The sequence below is a fragment of the Halichoeres trimaculatus genome, unplaced genomic scaffold (assembly GCF_033239565.1).
Source record: "Halichoeres trimaculatus isolate MK-OKI-2021-1 unplaced genomic scaffold, fHalTri1.1 fHalTri1_scaffold_21, whole genome shotgun sequence".
Classification (NCBI taxonomy): domain Eukaryota; kingdom Metazoa; phylum Chordata; class Actinopteri; order Labriformes; family Labridae; genus Halichoeres; species Halichoeres trimaculatus.
The window spans coordinates 15,265,637-15,290,948 of NW_027437199.1; the positions used below are offsets into that span (position 1 = coordinate 15,265,637).

The 25,312-nt window shown below is 38.3% G+C and overlaps 1 protein-coding gene across 1 annotated transcript in view; it reads right to left on the reverse strand.

Annotated features, from left to right (window-relative positions):
• Positions 1-215: 215 nt before the first annotated feature.
• LOC141810543 (monocarboxylate transporter 2) overlaps positions 216-25,312 on the reverse strand; it is a 34,010-nt gene continuing 8,913 nt past the window's right edge. The window contains exons 2-5 of the mRNA XM_074698197.1: positions 21,031-21,275; positions 7,450-7,593; positions 5,559-6,359; positions 216-5,415 (exon numbers count right to left, since the gene is read on the reverse strand). Of these exons, the coding sequence (XP_074554298.1) occupies positions 5,138-5,415; positions 5,559-6,359; positions 7,450-7,593; positions 21,031-21,247 (1,440 nt within the window). The 5' untranslated portion in view covers positions 21,248-21,275 and the 3' untranslated portion in view covers positions 216-5,137. The remainder of the gene's footprint in view (positions 5,416-5,558; positions 6,360-7,449; positions 7,594-21,030; positions 21,276-25,312) is intronic.

Below are 25,312 nucleotides of genomic sequence, written 5' to 3' on the forward strand. Positions count from 1 at the left end.
CTAAATACAAGTTTTGTAATCAAATATCACATTTTGTGGGCTGGGAGGAAAGCCAAAGACCCATAAATTTCACCAAAAGACTTAAAGTGATTTTTTGCACAATATGGGACCTTTAAAACTGGCTTTAGAATGTCAATACTTTACTTTTTTGAGAGAAAACAACCTTCCTTACACATTCAGTCACTCAATAAAACATGAAGAGGAAACATGCAGTGGATATATACTTTATTTAGTTCACTACTGTGATAGATGATAACATTCTATTAGAATTACAAAAACAAAACTCAGGTTTCTATACCCGTGTGGTACTTTTCCTCACTCTGACATGACAGCTGCAGAGGTAGTGGAAGGACTGACACACTGAAAAATAATGCCAGAGTACTGACTAGATTTGCCCTGATGAGAAAGCACGTAGTGTGTCTGCTACTGAGAGGATGTAACGGACTGAGTTCACTGCTGAGACAGACAGCACTGAGTATATGTGAACACACCTGTCCTCAAAATACATATATTTGCATCCTTGATCATGTACTATCTGCTATTTACACATCAATACAGCAAAGATGAAATAACTTAAGAGTAATTCAACTCTATTCAGGTGTAACAGTGTTTGTCTAAAGAAGCATTAAGACAACAGGATTGAACTTTGAATCAACAACATAAAGTCATTATCAACATAAAATTCAAGACTTGTAAACAAGGGTGCACATCTGCAGAGATAGAAAGACGTGTTTTTACTGTGTTCACAAAAACCTGTCTCATATGGTGACTATAGCACAGTAAGGCACAGTTAGCATAACAGCCTAAGTCCCCAAGCCTCCCAGTAGCAAACCACCTTGTACACAGTCAACACCAACACATGATTAATTTTTTTTTTTTTGACAAATCAGAATGAAAAAGTCATAAAATAAAAAGTTTGATGAAGAAAATTTTGTTCATGATTGGAAGATTTGGTTTTGAATGTGAGAATCCTAAATTCAAATAAGCATATGAACATTTTCCAAAAATCTGTTATAAATAAAAGACAGAGTTCCACCAAAGTATGAATAAATCCAGGGCAAGTCAATCAAAATAAAACTGAAACTCAGAATACAAAGTGAAGCACACTTATCCCATATTTCTTCACACCAAAGCTACAAAACACTCCTCTCCAGACTCTACCCTGTGAGGTTAAACTAAACTCTACTGCATAATTCAAACTATGACTGTTTGGAAATACAGTTATTTCTCTCAGCTACACACTGTGTCAGCTGCTAAGTGCTTTCCCTTAAAAAGCCACAAACATTTACTCACAAAAATACATTTCAACAGGAGCTATATAGGGTAAGTCTTCCAGACTCTTTTGAACTTTAAAGCTGTATCATCTGCATACTTAAACCACACATTGAAACTTAACTCAGCGTGCTCTTTTCCTGGACTGAACGCTCTAACATCTTGAAAAAGCAGTCCTGTGCGCTTAAAAAATAAAAAATAAAACAAAAGCAGAGAAAATCTTTCTTGTTCAATGTAACATTTCATTTAAATTTGGTCAGAAGTAAAACTTCAAAATAAACTGTGTCTAAACGAACTTCGCACACATGAAGAAAGCAACACACAACTCAGTGATAATATTGGTAAGGCTATTGGTGCATGTTGAATTCCATCAGTTGATAAATGAAAAAGGTTTATTCTTTTGTTCTGAACACTATATATATTAAAAATGCTTAAATCTGAGCTAATATTTTGTTTTTGCATCACACGTGGGAGACTATACAATTTGAAGCACAAGCCGTGATGTTGGGGGTCTGTTTTGGGGTTTGTTACCCTGTTGTTTGACAAGGAAACAACAATAACAACATAAAACTATTGAATTAAAAAAAAAAAACTATTTCATGAATAACCTGATTTTTTTTCTTCCCCAACGAGTTAATTATCTCAGAACCACCTTGAACTCTTCCTTTAGAGACCCTGAATCACCACGGATGTAGAAAGTTTTCAGCACTTTCACTTCCAAGAATAAAGAAAAATAAATTTCTTAAGTCCTCAGGAACAGAAAAAAAATACAAGTGTTTTGTTCTCTTTTATTCCACTTAACCCTCTGATTGTACATTGTTTTCTGTTCCGCTAGTATCGGCACACTTTAATCAATAGTGTATTCACCTCATAAATGCAAATCCATTACCCATGGAGCTGAAACCATGTCTGGTCTTTTCAAAATAAAATCTGTAGGTAGTGAATGTGTTGGCATTTTCACTGTTTGGTCTTGGTAGTTTTTAACCAGTAGGGGGCAGTGTTATTTGGCAAAAAAGTGATTGTACAGCAGTCTATTTCCCTCATTCAGAGCATTCATGTACAATGAGCACAGTTCCATCAGATCTAAGTGAATGGAAGTATTAATCTTTTTACACTTTAAGTGGAGGACACACTTCCATATCCATTCATGAAAATGGCAACTAAAGCCGTGGTGAAGGTACAGACATGGTAATATAAAAATACTGTCTGATTTTGGCATGAAATGCTGGTGGACTATTCTAATTCTGAATAGCTTTGCAAACAAGCAAAGTAACTCCATACTGTGTATTGAGGATAACAGCTGATGTCGAAATAAGCCTTCCTCGTTTTAAAATGATAGGAGATATTTAGACAAAGTTCATGTCAGACAATAAAGCTGAAAGAGATCAAGTGCTTTGATAAACTATCAACAGAAGTGTGCAAATCTTTCTAACAAATCTAATTTACAATAAGTGATACTGCAGAGTTTCTCAACAATGCTCCTCTGAGATTTCATTCAGCCAAACACATCAACAACAGCTTCTTCCTCTGATTTAAACCAGAGAACATTTCACATTTACCTCGTGTTTGGCTGTCATGAGTCTTAGGTGAGGACGGTACATGGCAGAGAGCCACTGCTACACAGCTGGACATCCATTTTCATGACTGTGAATACACATTCAACTACTCAAAGCACAAAAACACGAACAATGGCGCTGATTTTGTTCATGATTGCTTTGAAAAAATGACATTGTTATTGAAACAGGTTAGGCTTTGTTAGAACATCTGAGACGAGACAGAAGCCTCAGGTTTTGTTGTGAAAAGTGAACAGCACGACAGGATGACATTTACAAAAAGCTCACACGTGGAATGGATCGAATATCGAACAATACAGATATTTATAGCAACATTTAAATTGCTAACTGATGGATTAGTCAAGTACATTTGTTAGCAGACAATACGATCGCAAATACAGGTAGACTTGATTAGCATTCCATGATTATAATCATCACTAGTATGTTGTTAGTGGATTAGTTAACAATGACACCATACAACAATACTTAATCTCATAGCTTTAGCATTTCACATTCAGACATGTTAGGAGACAAATGGAGCAGATTGCACTGATGTCTTGCAGTCACACATTGAACAACATGGTCTATAAGCGTCATATAATACTATCAAGTAGTCACTGTACAACTCCCCTGCACTCATTACATTACATTTAAGGCAATGTATCGTTGAATGGACGTTCCCCGTGGTTCAAGAAATACATTTCCCTGTATATCTGTTATAAAATGAGAGGTTATATTGCTCATGGGCTCTATGTGCAGAACAAAAAACACTATTCTGCAGATGGTTTTGGTCGTTAATACCTTGTTAAGGCCCACAGAGGAAATTACATTCAACTATAATTAAATTTATTGAATTGCAGCAGTTTTAGAGAGATGTTAAAGGTGATGTATGTTTTTTTCCCTTTTAGTGCAGCAGGTATATGAAACACTAGACAACCTACAGGAAGCATTGTATGACTTGATCGTAAGTAATAAAGTGGGACGTTGTGCAGGTTTTACCACACAGCATTACAGTGCTCAGTAGGGCAGCATCATACGCAGGCCCAGTGTCACCAGCTGTGAGAACGTCTGCTCTTTATTTTTTATAAGTGGAAATTTCAGGACACCCAATTGCTGTATTACACACTGTGCAATAAGGACTTTGCGTTCTCGTTTCCCACTTGGCACCAGATGGATGGACCATTTCTAGTGCTATGGGATTTTTACCTCTACATTCATACTGTGAGCAACAATCAACAAGTCATCAGGATTTTTGTTTTTACAGAGTTGACATCACAATCCTTTTTATGCTCGACATTTGTTGGTATTCAGACAGGTCTTACAAATATGAGCATTAGCAAAAGAAGTTGTTTTTTTTTCCATTACAGCTAGCAAGTTGCTGCCTGATTGTAGACCTAGATCCAACTGCTAATCATGGCCTGTCTTCAAAGGCCATAAATAAACTAAGTTACTCACAGTATGAATGCACAGTGACACTGTTTATAATCAGCTTTGTACAAATGACCTTCTATTAAAATGAAGGTCTTTCTGATCATAAATAAACCCTTTAATTATTTCTTCATATTCATCCCAGAAAAATTTCATATTGGATTTAGTTTGCTGGTGCTATTGGAACGGTGGCAACACACTGCTTCTGTGTTCATATTGGAAGACAGAAGGAAGAAAGGAATGGCTACAAATTGGAATATTTAGAATTTCTGAAGCACAGATAACACAGGTCAACCATGACCAACTGGAGCTGGAAACACATTTCTTAAGTAGAAATGATTGTCTGGCTGTGAACTCGAATTTTCAAATCTGCTATCTCCTCTGAATTTGCTACTTAAGCTAGCAGGCTGCTGACACAACTTTAGTTTGTGCAAACAGTAACTCCTGCTGTGTAATCCCAAACCCTGGATTTGATTGACACTAAGTGTCATGAATGTAACTGTATGTCCATCTTGTATTTACACTAAATCCAACCCAAGAGGTGAACGTGGCGAAAAGAAAATACAGTTAGTACTTCACTCTGTTACATTCTGACTTCAAGCCTCCTCACATGCATACATATGGTTACACTTTTCCTTTTACTTAATATTTCTCTGTTAAAGTCAAAGGTTATACTCTTTGACAAACAGACATAACACCTCACAGCTTCTGACAACATCGCTTTTGCTTTGGCAGTTGGTTTTATAGAAGTGCAGAGGACCCCAAATAGAGCCTTGTGGAACACCCAGAAGCCCCTCTTAGCTTGGAGCTCAGTTTGATCATAGTGGAGGGAGATGTGAGCTTGCCACTGAGGTGAAGGTGAGCTGTTGGCAGAGCAGAAGGATCTAGATGTTGGTTTCCCGCTGCATAGCTTGCTCATCTTTATCTTTGTTAACAAGCTCCTCAGACATTTGCGCTTCCCCATCAGCCTCTTTTTGATTTTTGAGCTGGTCTGGATCTTCCGTCTCAGTCCGTTTGTACATTTCAGCACACTTGCGCTCACGTTCCAAAAGTCTGTAGTTAATGAAGTTCCCAATGAAGAGCCAAATACTTGCAAAAATCACCACAGCTCCACAGCAAAAATACATGTACTTGTAGTTTTTTGTGATATCAACCAGTTTTCCTGAAAAACAGCAAATGATTTGGAAAGTTAAGTAACACTCCTTCCTCTACCAAAAGCTTTACATTGCAAATTTAAGGTACTTAAAGGTATCAAAACAGATTTTGTTTTTGTTAAAATGTTGTTTTAATAAAAATAGTTCATACCTGCAAGAGGTGGACCCAGAAGGACGGGGCAACATTCAACAATGGTGGTGAGTCCAACAGCACTGGAGAATCTCTGAGCTCCTACTAGGTCCATCAGCGTTTCAAACAATACTGAGCTGACCATGCCAAAGGCAAAGCCAAAGAACATGGCATATACCACCAGGCCTGTATAGGTTTCTGCTAGAGGGCAGAGGATGTGGCACACTCCATTATACAGCACAGCAAAACTGAAGAAGTACTGGATTCTGGGTCGAATCCAGCGTGAGTTAGCAAGTAACCCCATGGAGGGTCTTGCAAACATGTCAACAAAAGCAAGAATTGAGAGCAGGAAGGCAGCAGAGTACTCATCCACACCCATGTCTTTAGCGTAGGCTGCAAGGAAGACAATAGGAGCAAAGAAGCCCAGAAACATAATAACATTGCCTGAAAGGTAAATGAGGAAGCCACGATGCTTGAAGAGAGTCAAGTCTAAGTACTTGTTGACTGTTTTCCAGGCGCTCTGCTTCTCTTTTGTTGTGGTCATAGCTATTAACTCTTCTTCTTTCTTTATCCTCCCAGGTGGTGGTCCTAAAGGTCTCATGAGTGATCCAGCCACGCAGCAGTTAAGAAGCAGGCCACCCAGGATGAGGAAGCTTCCTCTCCAGCCAAAGTGGTTGAAAAGATACTGGTTGAGTGGAGCAAGAGTGCTGAGAAACACTGGACTGCCTGCCATCGCTAGCCCATTAGCAATGGGACGCTTCTTGAAGAAATATTTTCCTATCATAGTCAGTGCTGGCTGCAGGTTAAAGGCTAGGCCAAGTCCTGTGAAGAAAGATGTACATTAAACACAATCAGACATGCCACAACTGTTAGGGTAACACTTGAAGACCTTTAAGAACAAGCAGATCAATTTCACTAAAACTCAATCGGGAAAGAAACCAGATAGAACATCAGCTTTGCTGAAAATACTTGTAGTAAATAGTAGTAGTAAAATACCAATAAAAGTAACACTTGATTTTCATTAGCTATGTTAATAAAGTGGATCTTGGGATTATCCAATATTGTGGAATAATGAGAAAGACCTCTTTTACTGTTGCAATTTGCCTCAGCAGGTTACAGTGTCATGCCAACAAGCAAGTACTGACATGCTACATTAGCCTAATAAAACTGTGAAAACCCCATGCCTTATTCTAGCTAAAAATTAAACAAGCAATTCTACACCAGTAATAGCTACTCTTGTGTGAGCACTGCCTCTGTGGGCAGAGCAGAGCATCCCTGTCAAGTATGTAATTTTTACACATTTCAAAACTGCGAAAATCTGTACTGAAGTTTCTTTCATATGATCGAATTTGCACATTTAATCTTTTGAAGTATATCAGCATACATTTGAGAGTATCTTAAAATGCAATGCAGTTGCATATTACCCATGTCCAATGCACCCATGGCCATATACTGCATGCTAGTAATAAACTGACTAAGTTCCTGTATTAAATATTTAATAGCTGCACTATTAATTTTGGCCTGTTAAAAGAGTCTCAGTGCAGAATATTACACTTTTAAAAGTATGTTTACTTCATGTGGGTATTGCTTTATTTATACATGATTGGCTATGGTTTAAAGTGTTTAATGTTCATGTTGCAATGACTTTTGACTTACAGGCCTTTATGACTGTGGTAAAATAAGAGAAAAATAAATCTTTACTGAGGTTAAATTATTTTATGTGCAAACTTTAATGGCTTACTTTAACTAAACATATGGAATCATGTTTATAGACACCAAAATAACCAAAGTTTATCAAATACACAAAGTCATTGTTCTGGCTGCTACAACGATTTTGTTTTTCACTTTCTGATTGGAGGTCGAAGCTAAATAAAGTAATCTAAAATAGCAATAAAGACTTGGGTAAACTTACCTCCAATAACTCCTATGCAGATGTAGAGCTGGATTACACTGTTGCAGAAGGAAGCTAAGATCATACCAGTGGCACAGAGGCAGCCCCCCATCATGACAATTGGTCTGCAGCCATATGTGTTCACCAGTATGCTGCTGATGGGACCTGAAATAAATGGACAACATCAATCAACTCAAACATTTCAGATGTTTACCGTATTCAGGGTCACTGAAGGTGAGGGAATAATGATTTAATCTCATTAGAGCTGTACACCAGCAGGAGCCTGGTCTCTATTTATAGCAGCAATGGGCTGCTTCCACTTTTGAACACGGCACTCCAATCGTCTTGTGTTAAATCAAATTTGATGACAGAGTGACAGCATGGAGAGCTGAAGACTTTCATGTAAGAGTCATTTTCACTAACTATTTTTAACACAATTCCTATATTTGAAAAGAAAGCATCAGTAGTCATTAATTCTACAACCTGTTTTTAAGCTGCTTAAAGTGCAAAGGTAATCACAGCATCCCAACAGGAAATGACTGAGCATTTTCTTATTCCTGTTTTTTGCTGAGTGTGTTATGTTTGAATTCAGGCAACTGTAGCGCTGAGTGCAGTGTTTCTATTAATGTTTCACTGAGAGATACCAGAAACAACTCAAATAAGGCTAATTATGTTGTAGCTAAATCCCAAATGAGAAATTAACACAGTTTTGTCCCGGGCTGTAACCCTAACCCTGAATATGGTTAAAAGCAGTGCTCATGAACTGAGAAAGTATATTGTAAGATTTTAATAAGGAAACACTGAAGGTTAAATCAGATGTTAAAACTTAAGATAAGAAACTAAATAAACCAATAAAAAAATCAATAAGAGTGCGACCTAAACACAAAGTAAGGATCAGCACCTGGCAGAGAAACCCACCCCTACAGCCTTTCCTGAAACCACAAAGCTTGAAAACAAATAGGCAGCAAGAGCCAGTGGGTTATTGCAGCTAAAATAAAATAGTATTTTTCTCAAAATGGTGCTCTAGAAAACTCTTACTTCAGCCTCTTTTTGAAGTATTTCTTTTCACTTCTGTCTCTCTAAGGCTCCCTGCTTCACAAACCCTTTTCTGGGGCAAAGCTAATGCTGTCCTTAGTGTTTGAGGCCCGCCCCTCCTATGTGTCATATACCAGTACAAAGATGACCTCATTATTTCAGCAAGTCTCCTAAAGATCTTGTGCTAATTTGTTTTGAGCAGATTAAAGACAAATTCAGGACTTTCAAAAACACATGTAGTCGTTTGAAATCTGCACGCTACACCCAGCATTGTTACTCTTTATCCGTCTTTAAAATATGGAAAAGCATAACATGCCCTCTTTAAGAAAGTTAATTAGATAAGATGAAACCAAACACTTTTAACTAAAAACTAGGGATGGGTACTGAAATAGGTACTTTTATACCAAATTCTGTCAAGAGTACCAAGTACCAATTTACTTAAAATCAAAAGGTACCATGTTAAGGTACCTAAATACATCCTTGTGACTCTGAAGGAGTGGAAGAATACGCGATTTTCCATGCTGGACATGAAAACAGCATTTCAAGGTTATATATTGAAGAATAGGTGTGTTACAGTGAAAAACTTTGAAATTTGATTATTAAACAAATTATTATTTATTTACCACATAAACTCACAAAAGTACTTAAAATTGGTACCGTTGAGTACCAATACTGATGGCTATGTACTAGGCATTGGTGATGACCTGAAAGCTCTCATGGGCCCATATGATAAAAGCGTATATGATAGATAAGTTTGTCCTGTCATTAGCACTGGTACTTGCTACTCAGTGTACTCAGCAGACCCCGTGGAGCTACTACTGTTTTTGATTCTAATATCTCTTTCAGCTCCTCTAACTTCAGAGCTGTCTAAACTCCCACACTCTTGCCAGCAAGTACAAACAAGTCTTATTTCTCTGTTGTCTGAGATTGTATTCCACTCAGTACCACACCAGTGGGATTTTCAAAGTACTTTTTTTCCTTTAGTGCCAAGTTCAGCTGTGGTATCTTTGACACTGTTATGACGTCAGGACTCACACTGAAGAGGTAAGACCTGTAACATGAGGTGTTTGCTTGAAGGGCTTTTGTCAGGGAGTGTTGCCAAGAAGTTGTACCAACTGTATACTCAGGAGGGTCATCCAGGTTCAGCACCAATAAAAGAGGCTGCTTACTTCCTGTTACAAGCTGTTATCATTGTGACCTAAAAATGTATTCTAAAGAAACGTTTTATTGCTTTTTAAGTTGCATCAGTTGAATTTTTCTCTAAAGTAACAATGCTGGATATTCATACCATATGTCTGCAAATCTTCAAATCTCTAAATCTGTCCAGCTGCTCAAAAGAGTCCCTTCTAATACAAGAGATAATAAGATCCTCATAAGATCTCCATGTGACTTGCTGAAAGGATGAGGTCATTACATAAGGATCCCCACACTTGTTCATGACATGTTGGAGGAGTGTGTCTCCAACACCAAGGTCTGCCCATTGCTCTGACCCCAGACAGGCCTTCAGAGAGCTGGTAAATCAGAGGACAGGGGGTTTGTGGAGCAGGGAGCCTTAATTAGACAGCAGCTTCAGACAGAGGCTGAAATAAGGGTTTCCAAAACTGAGAAAAAATGTAAGAAAAATAGGGATTTTTTTAAAGCTGTTAATAATGTAAAACCACAACAGGGTACCAGAGGTACAGAACAAAACCATAAAAGAACTTAACCCTTTATTCAGCAAGTTAGTGAAAAAGGTCTGATTAGTCTTCTGCATTTTGAAGCACAACACACATTTTAATGGACCCTGTAACCTTTTAATTGATACCTCATCCTTTGCTGAATATTAAGCACGGTACGCGTAAATCAAGGGGATGTAGACGGGGAGAGAAGTAATGAAAGATGTTCTTGAATTAAGCTCTTATTACAGCCAAAAGATGTCCCATATTTCTGCCAGCCCAGACCCAACTTGAAAAACCACACTGGTGAAGAGTCACCTGACTTAAATTTCCTCTACATGAATCTTTTTCAGCCTTGAGGACAGTTCTCCTCATTTGCATCCAGAGCAGTGATCAGTATTCTCAGGGGACTGGTTGAACCAGAACTGGCAAAGATGAGGAGGGCCCTGGGCCTGCACATTACCTTCATGGAAAAGATCATCTCCTGACCAGACACAGCATGGACCTCATTATACACTGGGCAAAGCTCTAAACTAAATATGACAATAAAACCCAATAAAGATGTCACATATAGAAATGCTTTAAAAAAAATTAATAGCAGTACTGTTGCTAATATAGCGCAGAATGTGAGGATGCTGGTAATCCATCACACTTCAGATAGGATCAAATTAAATAAAAGAAACAAGTTTCAAAGGCTGTTCTGCTGCAAAGCGACCCAGACAGGGCTTTCTTCTATAAGTACGTCAGAATGCCGACACCTTGCACAAATATTTATAGGGGAAAACAATGGAAGGTAGCCTAGGTTAAACAGTAATGATATGGTATTGGCAGTGTTACAAGGTGCCACCCCGTTGTGGCTGCCTGTTACAGCAGCTCTCTCTCCCTCTTGTAATTTTTTTCATCTCTTTTTCATCAATTTTGTATTTGGAGTGGATCATTACTTTGTACAGATCATTTGTTGGTCATGGACATCAAACTGGTTTTGTCTTCAGTGATATTTTTACTATTTTTTCTCCTGTGTTTGTCTGGAGATCCTACATGTCACCATGGCTGCATTGTTTACATGTGAAATCAGCTGTTAGCAGCCTGTAGCATGTCAATGCTAACTGGTGCAAGGCCTGATGTTTGCCCACAAGGTGAGGAGAAGGAGGTGACAATGACGTGCTGGTTCTCAGGTGTGAGCTAAAAAGTGACGACATCAACCTGTCCTTCCATCCATTGCTATTGGGAACGTACAATCTTTCTCCAATAAGATGGACTTTATATACACTTTCTTACTTTTGTTTTCTTGATTACTGCTATGACTCCCCCTAAATTTCCCCTCAGGGATAGATAAAGTACTTTCTATTATATTAAGTTCTAATAAATGTGGGCAGCCTCACAAATAGAACGCAGAATAAGATAAAGAAGACCCTGAACTGTTAACTATTTCCACCAAGAAAGATAAAAGACTAAACTGCTGGGATCATTTTGAAAATAATCATATTTTGTATGACTGTAATTTTTTTCTGTTATAGAAATTAACTCATCATGACAAACTTGTTAACATGTCACAGTTTGCCAATCTTTGGAGAATTCGGATTCTACACTACAGATGAAAATATCACTGCTCGGAGCTGTTTGAGCCAGGCCTTTCCCTTTTCAGATGAGATGTTGTTATCTAAGGCAGTTTTTATGCCTGAAGATTCTACTGTGCTGATGAAATGAAGCTGTTCTGATAAAGAGAGCCCTGGTCAAAGCAAATCATATCAATCTGATTAAAAAAACAGCTACTGTTGGATACCTTTACTGCAAGATAACAAAACATTGTGTTTTAAAGTAGGAAATTCAGCCTTGGTCTTTATTTGTTTTAGAAGGCATCTATTTAGCAGCCTTATATATCTTTCCTTGAAAAACACTCCATCACTCTGAACTATCAAACAGTTTTTTTCTTAAGAAGGTTTTTGGAGACCAGATGAAATCTGTAGAGTTGTTCAATCAAACATGCACAACGGCAACCTGCAAGAGCCAAGAGCTCCATCAATTTCACTCGCAGTAAATCCAGGACACCTCAAGGTGCTCTTGATGCGAAAAACTCATTTTTCTTCAGACATAATGTCCCTTAGGAGCACCTTGTTTTACAAAAAGGCCTCACTCTTCAGGGTCTTCAAGAGAAAATATAAACAAATCATGTTTCTTAACACTTAATTCAACTGTTAAGAGATAGTTTTCCGCCCCAGTATTCAAAACTGATGCCATTTCTCTTCACTTAAATACATGTTGCCATCAGTTTCTTTCATAGCAAACGCATTTTCTCTGTGTGTATTTATCATCTACCTGTATTTATGGCTGGCAGTAGATGAAACACTGGTGTGTACACACTACACACCAACTCCCCCAAGGTCAAGTCTCTCCTTACATATCTAGATTAACGACAGTGATCCAGCACAGGCGCACACACAACCTGCAGCTTAACGTCATCATCACTGTGCGACGATGGCTGCACTGAGGCGGATAAAGGATGTGTCTCATCATATCTGTCAAGTGTAATGCTGTCAGGGATTGCACGGTACAAATGAAGCATGCTCCACCCTCCTGCATACATAAGGACATGCACATGCATTGTTGCGATGAATGTTTAGGAAATCTGTTGATAAGCACTTGTGCAAGTCTGTAGGGCGAGGTTTATGTCCTGCCAACACACAAGAAAGAGTTTTTATAATATCTCATAAACCAAGGTGAGTCATTGTAGAGGTCTGAGAAACTATTCCCACATTTCAGGTTCACACCAATGGATAATTAGGGCTTACAGAGATGAGGCATTTATCTGAATGCTTTATTTCAGTCTTGTAAAGACAGGTTTGTCCCACAGAAGCCAAGAACACATAGAAGTTAAGCAGTGTCCTCGCTCCTGAAGCACAACCACTGTGGAGCTGAGGCTTGTTTTTAACTGATTGATGCTCCTAAACTGATTACATTTTCTACTAAATATCCTCTTGAGACTCTGAAGGAAAAAAAAATGTGACAATTGTCTTATTTGAAAGTAGCATGCTGCAAAAATATATCTTTAAACAAAAACAAAGTATGACATTAAAACTTCTCAAAATACAGCTAACACACTTCTGACTTAAGAAAAAGCTATTAGTTACCTTAAAAAGCACAGCATTTGAATAAATGTGATGACTTTCTTTTCTTACGCTCATTCAGTGGTTGGGTGGCTATTTGGGAAAGACAGATCTTTATTTTTAAAGGATAAACTTTAACAAATCAGAAATTACCAGAAAGCTCAGACTTTCCTCTAAAGAGAACAACAGGTTGTTCCCTTGCAGACTATTTTGGTGTTTGAAAACAAGAATCTGAAAGTGATGTCCTCTACAGTACAGAGGACAAAAATGCATTGTTGGGTCTCAGGGTATAAAACCATTCATTTCTTTGACACCATTCATACTAAGAAAAAAAAATAAAGTTGTTTACATATTTTTTTCTTTCTTTCTTTTGAATTTTTTTTTTAAGTTTTACGTATATTTCATTATTACGACGGCATATTAGGGCCACTTAAATAAATAGAAATAATAAATTTTCTAAAAATCAACCTCAAAATTTTTGAGATAAAAACTAGAAATTTTTAAAGTTTGTAAAGTCACAAGTTTACGACTTATTGAACTCAAAAACTTACTAGTATATATAGTACATATAGTCGCAACTGTATGACTTTATAGACCAGTAAATTCTGATTTCTTCAAGATTTATATGTGGCTTCGAATGTGTAGGTTGTTATGTACCTCACTGCAAGATGGATGGAATAGCAGCCTCATCAGATTGTACTTTGGAGTTGGTCTCAGCAATAAGGAGATACTACTGGTTTTAGCCCAGAGTCATCGCATTCTTATAAGCAGTTGGACTCTGAAATGACAACGTCGTGCCATGGGGCTGTTCAGAAGAAAGCAACACACTGAAACTGATGAGGTGTTTGCGTTTATCTGACAAGAAGTTCAACACAGCGAGCAGATGCAGGGATACAGATGGTTACATCTCTGAGCTTTACAGATGGGTTATGTGGTTCAACAGGACATGAACAATAGAGCGAGTTGTTGAACTTTCCTCCTTAGGAGCATTTAATAAAAGGAATGAAAAAAAAGTAAACAGGCGGTCTCACGCTTTTGCAGCGGAGACCAGAGCAATCGATTACAGTTTACAGTACACTCAGACTTCTTAGTAGATCACAGATGAACGAATAGATCATAGAAAGACATACGAAAACATCTGATATCTCCCATATCTGTCACCAAACAACCTTCAATTTTGCAATCTTTTTTTTTTTTTTTCAACTTCAGCTTTTTTCAGCTTATCATCTGCATCTCTCAAGCGTGGCATCCCCTGCGCATCAACTAACATCCGGGACTTATGACTTCATAAACCAGTAAATTTACAACTTTCCATGGTCGTAAATATGTTAGTTTGTTAACTCGCAAATTTACTAGTTTATTAAGTCGTAAATTTTCCACTTTATGTACTTGCAAATTTTTGAGTTCTAAAGTCATTGTGACTTCAGAGACTCTAAAATTTGGAGTTTTTTTCTCAGATATTTTTTTTTTTTTAGTTTATTTCTTTAGTGGCCCTAATACGCCGTCGTACATATATATGTGTCTGTTGTAATATTACAGTGTTAAAACTGACTGTCTTTTAAAGAAAATAAAGCATTGATATTGTGCTAAAATCAAACATACAGTAATATTTTGTAATAACTGGTTCTCTAAAGGGGCAGCAGTGGTTACTTATGCTGGATGTCACATGCTGGGGTCACTTTTCGTTTGCACTGGACAGAAATAGTAAGGTATTGCTATAATTGTGTCCCAACTGTATAAAAATATTGAATATCTGAGTTTGATGTTTATTACCAAATTAAGCTCAGTTGTAAATAAAATGCATGTCATGTAAACTCAAGCACACCCAGAGGAAAACAGCAGTGGAGGATTAGAAAGGTGTTAAACAAGTGATTACTTCATCAGCGTTAGAGGCCAAACAAGAGAGCAGATGTTTAATGAATAGCTGATGAGCTTGATCAATAGTAATGAATGAGCAACAAGAGCTGCTCGCTTAGCAACTGCACTTGGAGGGCATCTAAACATGGTAATGATATGCAGTCAGTGAAGAGATAAAACAGGGTTGGTAATTGGAAAGAGTCTGTGATGTGAGGGACATGCGTACCACTTTATTCTAGTCTCAACACCAACCCAGTGAGGGCAGAGGTCAAAATACTCATTCTACTTCCTAGAACGATGAGTGCCTGCAAAGAAAACTGAGACAAACACACACTTGAACGTCATCAACTGTGTCTGGTGAAATGTAATCAAGCTTAGTAATGTCAGCATCACAAACGGAGCTCTGTTATCAGCTGCTGCCGTTAATTTCCATCTCCCACATGGCTTTTTTATTGAGATTGTATTACACATCAATACGCACACGAGGCTAAGACGTCACTGTCTTTAGAGTATCTGTTTATCACCAAAATGCAAAACATTTCTCTGATAACAGCACCTTGAAGTGATACACATCTGTGTATTTTTGCTTGGCAACACTGGAAGGTGAGGATGTGTGAACATGCATGAGATAATTCTCTGTTGTCAGTGTGTGTGCTTTCTTTGTCTGCCCGATCAGAAGGAAATGCACAGACATATATAGTGCAGGAATTCTAAGAGAACAATAGAAAGGAAAACATACCAGTGTGACACATGGAGGCATGAATGTAGATCAAGCATTGTTTCTGAGCTTGAGAGATTACAATAAGAAGATACTCAGTTTGGTTATGAACCAGACACCTCATTGCCAAAACGGCACGTAACAGCTGTAAGGCACGACACACACCCAGCTAAACCACACCCTGCCCTGGCAAGTTCAGTTTGAGATGTCAAACCGGTAGATATGTTCAACAACTGTTGCATGAGTAATAAATGCCAGTGCACCGTAGTGACCTACTTTCAGGAATGAGTCTGTTTTTTATCTTCTTTAGAAAACTATTAAGGACCCATCTGTAAATGCAAGGGTCTTTAACAGAAAGATAGGGTCTTCAGATGAATGTTGACTTTTTGGATATTTGAATAGTCGCTAATTTACAAAAAAAAATTAATGAAGCTATAATTAAAAATTAATTAATTTTTTTTGACCCATGTAATGTAGCTGATGGAAGTTACATTGGAGATTTTCCTGACAATCAGAAAAATAACCTGTCCAAGGATCCGGTTTACAGCCTTTTGCAAATTTTATTCATGATGCACAGTTCACTGGACAGAAAGACCCCTGTCCAAACTCTCCTCTACTTTCATAGCCTTTCAACCATTTTAATGCTTTGTGTTTAGCCCAACCATCATCCCGTAACTGAACTTGAGCCACAGTCCTTTGCAAAATTCTCAACTTCTCCTGAACTCACAGTCGGTGGCAGTGGATCTCAGCTTTCCATGCCAGTTTGCTGCAGCCAAGAACTCTCTCGTTTGGGAGGTAACTTTAACCCTGCTGAAGATGGGCACCAGGCGATGCTCGCACATGAAATACAGCGATATCTTTGACTATCGCCATCTGATCGTGGTCTTCGTCAAAGATTGCATCGTTTAGAATATGGATGAATTTCTTCTTGGTACCCCTTGCGGAAAAATTGCATAGAAGTTGCTGCTCTCCAGGAAGACTTAAGGAGTCTATGCTACTCAGGGTCCCAAGCCTCTCTGGGATGGCGGTGTAAGCAGCAGCCAGGGAGGGCAGGCTGACATGGAAATCTGATTCTGAGGACATTGAACTTATGAACCCTCCCAGATATTGTCCCATGGCAGGCTGACCCTGGATATCTGACTTCTGGGAACTCAGAGGAGCAAACCCACCACAGGAGTGAAAAGTGAATAGTGGCTAAAGCTGTTATTGGACGACAAATGTTAATTCAGACATTATTATATGAAAATATCATGAAGTATTAATGTCAAGTATTGTAGGTGAGTATTTTTAAGAAATGTATTGGCTCAAAAACTGTTAGTTATATGTAGAAAACTTAGAGCAGAAATGTTATAGATTAGTGTAATTGATGTATGGCTTAGGGTAACAGCCATGGTTGAAAAACATTTTGAAAAACGGTTTTAATTACCACTTAATTATATACATTACAACTTTAATTTGACTTCAGTCTTGTACTTTAAGAGTCTATCCAACATGATCACTGGTTTTAACTTCTATCTTGAACATATCTTTATTCTGACTTCAATAGTGCAGTTTTATTTTGACATCAGTCTTGTTGGTTACAACTTTATTTTGAGTTGGATCTCCTACCTTAAGACTTTATTTAGTCTTTTATTTCTGATTCTGACTTCAGTCTCACACTTTACAACTTTATTCCACTTTAATCCCAAACCTTATGACTTTATTTGGGCTTAAGTCTTCTACTTGAGGACTTCATTCTTCAAATCTTCATTTATTGTGTTCTTCTGCTTAACATGGCCCTAATGAAAGTCAAGTTCAGTTTTATTTTATTTTCTTCCTTGAAGATGACTGATGTAACCAACGGCATAAAATCCCCGTGAGAGCAACCTATTGTTCTCCAAGTTTCCTTTTCAGGAATAAAAGAAAGAGGAACTTCAGAGTGCAGAATATCAAGTCCTGCTGACAGCTGGGACCAAAAACAACATAGCTGAGCCAGCATTGTGAGGAGGAAGCTAAAAAGACAGAAAATATAAGTGTGCCTGTCAAAGCTGTGATACAGCAGAACTGTACTGTTGAGGAAATAATGAAGTTATTACATATATAAAGCTACTGGCCTCAAAAAAGAGTGGTCACTGAGTCAAATGGGAAGCAGCCAGAGAAATAAAAGAGTGTTGGACTACAGATTATGTTGCAGTGTCGCAGTTGATGAGACTGTGGGGTCTTCTAAAGCGTAGACATATCAGAAATACACATAGCATTGTTAAGTTTAAAACAATATTACATAACAAACTACTTTAACAACTATTCAGGAATAAGGAGAATCTGAGTGGAGCCGGGTGACAAAAATAATAACTATGTTTTTCTTCCCAGAGTCCAATCTCTTCTTGGCTCTTCCTACTGAAATATTTTACTATCCCTGGAAAAAATACACAAGAATAGCAGCTGTCAATCATCATTAAACGTGATGTAAAGCCTTGTTTTTAATCTCTTATAACTAATGAAAACGAAACTTTTCTGAAAAAAGAGGACTTGAATACAAGGCAGCCAAATGATATCTTCAAGTCATTGCAGCAATCGGACGTGAGAAACATTTCTATGAGGTGTATTTATTTTTTAAAGTTTGACCACAGCCCATCTGGAATGACTGGAGCGTTGGATTTTTTAACCTATACTGCAGCCAGCCACCAGGGGGAGCAGTTTTTGTGGAGGCCTCACTTCAAGCGGAGCATCCATTTTTTTTTACAGTCTATGGTTGGATATAAGAGGAATATAAGTTTGGAAAAGTACGATTTTCTTCTTTGTAAATACCACATTATATTTTCCATAAAACATTAATGTTATTCATGTCCACGTTTAACAATCCCACACTTCTGTAGAATGCTTCTGAGTCATCTGAATTCTTCCATCACAGTGGGGCTTTATTCAAAGTACCATCCCTGCCATTGGTGGAGGCTGTATAACTCAACATAGCAAAGGAGCTTTTCAGGCCTGCTGTTGACCAGTACAGATGGTGACAGCAGCAGTAGATCGAGTGACAGGAGGATTACAGCTTGGACAGATGGCAGCTGTAGCAGTGCCAAGCTGGAAGCTGCAGGACTGGAGTCAGAGAGGAAAATGCAGCAGGTGATCAGAGCAATATGGAGAAAATGACCTGTTGGACACCCTTTCTGACCCTGTAAGGTTCTCAAAAAATGCTACAATGCTGCCAGTATTTAAAATAATAAAAGAGGCTAAAATATGGGAGCTTGTCAATCAGTGGTTGATCAGTGGCTGTTAAACTCTCAGACATTTTTTAAGCTTGGCAGAATTTAGCTGCTTTCTGGTTGTCTGAAGGCAGAGCATGAGATTCTCTTTTTCATCCTGCCATGGTTTGCTTTAATCCAGGTCATGATGCAATGTCATGGCCTGCTCAAACTCTATCCTGTTACATTCTACTGTATCTTAAATTAGAAATAAAAGCATTAGGACAACAAGAGTTCTACGGTGGACACACCGATTTTCTGTGATACTTGTTGGTCTTTTGAAAGAGCATCTGCCCAAGACAATTCACAAAGTAATTGAAAATAAAACCAATATATGAAAACATCATGTGTTACTGTGTGAAATATTAGAAAAAGGCTCTTCAAAGTAGGTTAACATTGTGACTTCAAAGAAAATAGTTACAGTCAAAGATCTAGATTCACTGATGCTTCTTCATACAAGCCTGGCTGAAGTATCTTGGGCCGGCTGAAGGCTGGACAACGCTGACAGACTGATACCAGGAAGAGATGAAAGCAGTGGCAGCTGCTGGTCAGTCAAGGAGGGGAAGCTCATTTTTTACAGCCTACATCATAAATTTGTTTATTTATTTAAACGTAACTTATACCCTCTGTGTCAGCTTGTTAGCAGCTGGAGCTGCTACGTGAGTCTACGACAGGCTGTAAGTGTGAGTGACAGGGGGAGAAGCTCCGCAGCTGTAGTTGTAGCTGCTTATTGATGAAAAGAGAGAAAATCTTTAAACACAACGCTGGTCGTTTTTAGGAAAGGTAAACTCGCTGTGGATCGATGAAGCCTCCGGATCAGCCCAGAACAACTCAGAAGTTGCTCCGGTGGAGGGTTATACTTCAAGATCGCTGACTGGCTCATTTCACTGCCACCGAAAAGGGATTTGGCCTCACAGATCATCCAATCATCATGCAGAAGCCCAGCGTCCAGGCCAGCCGACTGTTTCATAGACCTCCAGGGACGCTGAGCGTCCAAGGGCGGGACAAAGCCCAGCGTTTATCCAATGACCATCCTGTTACCGAGCCAGTTACCTGTGATAGGTAGCTGATTCTAAACAACAGATAAAGGAATTCTAGCGCATATTTTGTCAATGAAATGTACACACAGCAGTACATATCCCAACTTTCCTGGGGGACATTTTAGGGGAAGCTGAGCTTCTCTTGCAGTCTTAGAGCAATCGCCACTGGATGAAAGAATAAATGACTTTTTCTAGGGCATGAAAAGAAAGAATAGTCAAGTATGAGATGATTCTAAACTAAAAGATTTTTTTTTCATGACTGTTTTTACCCTGTGAGACCAAAGGGAAGAGCTGAATCAAAAATAAACCCAAGATTTTTGACTTATTAGTTCAATAATTTCAGGTAGGTGGACAGGTCACCTAAGGTAGAGTGTAATGAGGGCCAAAAACTTTAAGATACTTTGTGCCATCCGAATGTTTATACCTGCAAAACAGTCAGGAAGGGCAGCTGAGATCTAGAGGATTATTTGGCTCAATTGGGAGATGAAGTTGTGTGTCATCAGCATAACAATACTATAAGACAGTACATTTCTAGGTGACAGAACCTAATGGGAGCGTGTAGATACAGAAGAAAACTTGATGTCTGAAGAAGCAGTGGCTCTACTCGATGCTAATGCTAGCTTCAGAGCACACTAATTTTAGCACCTGGATCCCATTCTCTTCCATTTTATTAAATTTATGTTAAGCTGCATTTTATGGATGCTTCTTATTATAGTCACCTAACTAAGAGGCACCTATTGAGCCTGAACTATTGGTTTACCTTGTTAAACGGTTAAAGCGCTACTCACTGAATTAACCTTCAGGCATTGACCGTTTATCTTTGATCACTTAGCTTACACTAAATCCTCACTTATCTCCAGCTCCACCCTGTTATCCAACAATGGCCCACTGGGTTTTTGGCACATAACAAAATGCCGAAAACCAAAGTGCCAACCACAAGGCCTCGCAGTGCCTGTAAACTCAGTGACTCACCTGCAGCATACATGACTGCCAGCATGATGGAGGAAATCCATGCGATCTGACTGTAGGAGGCTCCAAAGATGACTTGGATTTCCTTGAAGAAGACTGTGATGGCCTTAGGGAACGCGTAGGAGAAGCCTATAGAGATGAAAGATCCCAACACCACAGCCCAACCCCAACCGCCGTCTGGTGGGGTTGGGACGGCGGAAACCGTGGTTGGGGGCGGCATCACTGGCCCACCTCAACACTGGCTTTCACTGCAACGAGAGAAAAAGGAGAAAGGAGGGAATTACAAACCCAAGTCTACTCTGTATTTCATTTGGATTTCAGTTCCTCTATGATTTCCCAGACCCTGGCAGACTAATGGGGCTCATAGATAGATCAGTCCCAGAGTCTCAGAATTGGCAAATGGTGACGCTCTGCCTCTACCAAGCCAACTGATGATGTAATCAAACAGAACTACCCGGACAATAAATGTACAGAGAAACTGAGCTCATATCCATGCTTTTACCAAAATTTAGACCCCTGAGCAAAGATTCTTCATATCATAAATGGACTTTGAAAATGTGATTGGGAAAAAATCTAACTGAACCTGAGCAGTTGTTTACAGGAAAAAGTCATTCAGCATTACTGCCAACATCAACAAATCATAGGCACAGATCATAGGCAGCAGGTATTGTTGACAGTATACAAAGGGCTTTGGAATTATAAAGGAGTACAAAAAGCTTTGTCCTTTCTTTCAATCACATAACCAACAGCCAGCAGTCAGCTGACACATGGGCATACAAGGGTTTGGTATCCTGGATAAGACGTGCACAGTTGCATACACAAACACAAACTCAATTATCCGTAACCGCCACCTGATACACCAGAATGGACTGCCCAGTTTTCACCTTGGGCCAACACTCTCTTGTTCAGAAACAGAAAAGAGGAAGAGGTTGTCAACTGAAAGAAAAGTGGAAGTCGTTTATAACCAGGTGCTGATGTGCACCAAGCAAACACAACATTATTACCTTAGAAAAACAAGAAAAGCACTTGCCAACACTTCACTTTGCTTATTAAAAACTCACTGAGGTGGAGAAACAGACACAGATACACAGACAGATAAATTTAGGCAGACATATTAAACTGCACAGCTGCGATGTTCTCTGTCTAAACTCATCAGCATTCACCTTTATAATCAGTTCTTGAAGAGGATAATTTCACTTCAGAATGCATAAAACAGTACAGCACTTATTCAGATTAATAAAGTTAATAGGGGTGCAAAATATGTGTTACCTGTGCAACAACTGACATAACAAAAGGTACTCTCAGAAATGTTACCATTTTAACGCTAATTACTTGTGTCATTTTTCTTTTAATGTCGCACAAAGTCTGGGAGCAAGACATACTTTAACAATGTTAAAATGATGAGTTTTATTTTAGGAGTAGCAAAGAGAATGTTAACAAATTTAAAGCAGAAAATGTTTTCTGGCTAGCTCGACTATAAGCTAACACATAACTTTAAGCTAGCCAACACTGCTGTCAGTTATTCAACAACTCTGTAGGAAATGTACTCATATAACGCATTGGACTGCCAGACCAATAAGATTAAGGAAGGTATATAAAAGCAGTAAGGTAGAATGTTCCATGAGGCTAGTCCTCGAGCAGCTGGCTAAGGTCTGAGTCCAACCTGTAGCCTCTTTCCCACACTCCACTCCCACACTGTTTCCTGTCTATCCACTGTCTGAATGAAGGCATAAAAAGCCCCCATGCCCCAAAAACCTCAACTGTTTGCAATTGTTGGTAACACTTTACTTTAGAGGTCTGCAAATTTCATCACACTTGGGTAATAATTAGACAAGGTTTTTTCTTATTTCTTTAAAGTTAGAACACAACTTCTTTAAAATAATGTTGAATTTTATGTCCCAAGTCACAGTTGGTGGGTTACTGTTTTTTTTCCAGTTTCTTTGAAATTGACTCCAAATTACAAGGTAAGAAGGTGACGTGAAATTAAATCACAACCCACCACAAAATGTTTTTAGAAGTATCATTCATTGTTTCATCTGATAACTACCTTTGAAATGTTAAGTGAATAATTCAATTTCCCAATAAGCTGTTGATAGTTAGCTGTTTGTTATTTAATTTCACCAAGTATTTTAGTACAGAGTTTGTTGATATCTATAATTGAGATCACATGCAAAATGATAAACCTTTATGATTAGGCCTATAATGTTTTACATGATACAACTGAAGGCTTCAGATGTGATATTCACCAAGAGTGGGGTTGTAAATTGGCCTTACCTGATTGTGAGACACTGTGAGTACAGGCGCACTGCAGAACAGAATCTCGCCAGAAGTTATGTGCTAATTTTTACCAAATTCTCAGGAAATTTTGGGGGTAATTTCAAAGGAATACGAAAAAACTTTGATTATTACCTAAGTGTGCTGAAATTAAGGAGCCTCTAAAGTAGAGTTTAACTGAATTTTTTCATAAAATACTTTTTTAAAGGTCTGAAATATTAAAGTTAAGAATAAAAAAAAAGTTTTTTAAGGTTACATTGTAGAAACTTGAGGTCTTCTGAAAACACAATGGGTTTGTATTGTAGTTACAGTAATGCAGTGTTCTGGAAAATCAAAAGTTGTACAAACTCAAATCAGATAAAAAAGAGTTGATTTGCAATTTGGACGGACTTTCACATAACTTAAACTCCACTTATAGAAACACAACTGTCAAAAATCATCTCCTGCTGTACAGTAACAAAAACCACATGAAGAGAACCAGAGGGTAAACCTGTTTGCTGAATTCATGCAGTAAGTGGTCAGCTCAGCAGGCTGGAACCTGCTCCTTCACGCTGCCGTATATGCAAACGACCTGCTTAACCCCTCTCTTACAGTCCCACAGATAACATCTTCCTCTCAGCAATTAACTAGTCATGTTTAACAGTTTTCTTTGCAGTGTTACCTGCAGCCAGGCATACCTCCTTTGCTGTGATTCATGTCCTTGAATAATACTTGAGGGAGTTTCGAGAGTCTTTGAAATACTGAGACAAGCCGGCATTTTCTCAGGTCATCCTTAGATAAGCTATCTCTTCATCAGTTCTAATCCAAAAAAATATTATTAGACGTTATTTTAAGGGTTTAAACATTCTTTTTTCCACTTAAAAACAGTTTTATTTCCAGAGCAACCAGTCTGTCTTAAAATGTTTTTAATTTAGAAGCATAATGCATATAGCAGCCTTATCTTCATTCACAAAAAGTGGTGTAATAAATTTATTTCACATACGACCTAAATTGGGCCTATATAGATAGAATACACTGTGAATTTGATACAGAATATTTATGTAGACACAATCAGTAAAAAGTCAGTTTAAACCATACATGTTTTAAGATTCCTGGGTACCAAGAAGATTTTCAATTGCCAAACCATGCTGCATCAAAGATTTATTGCCTTTTTTGCTGCTCATTTAGCAAAGGCCTGTTAATTTGGCGGAGGTGCTCACTGCACAACAGTAAGCCTTATTTAAGAGCTTCAAAGCCCTGGGAAGGAAGTGGGCACTTGAGTCTTCAGAGTATCAGTAAATGACCCATGAACATCAGCTAAGAGCGTCAAATAACATCCCTCTGGTCCCTCATTGCGGCTCCTGTCTGATCAGGTTGCGTTGTTGAAGCGTATCAGCCATAGTGAGTTCTATATAAGTGTCAACAGGAAGCTATTAGTGGGATGACTCACAGCAGTGCCAATAAACACATTTCCCAAGGCTTAAAAACCATAAAGGAAAGACGGTGCTGAACTGTATGAAAACCAGAGCCCCGACAAAAAAATGATGGATCTATGAAATCACTAACGACATTTTTATATTTCATCCAAAATTCTCTAATTAACTGATTAAACTGTATGAATCATTCCATAATTGGTTGTATTTTACATTTTGATAGTTTTCTCAACATAGTTAAGAATTCTGTTTGCGTCTATAACTGGCTCCATCTTTACTTATGGTTAAAGTTAGCGTTAGTACACCTATAAAATCATGTTGTCCTGGTGTTAAATTTCAAAAAACTAACGTTAGCATTAGCCGCTGCAGACAGTGTTTAAAGCAGAAGTGGTACAATGTTTAACTTGGAAGCTATAAAAATGGTGACACATTTTTACTTAATTGCCACCCACTGGCCCACTAGCCTCTCAATCCAATGTCATGTAAAAAAAAAAAAATCTTGAGAAACACGGGTTGATTTATGAGTAATCAATCGAAAAAATGGAAAAATAATAGTCAGATTTCTCAATCGTTAAAATAATCATTAGCTGCAGAGCTTC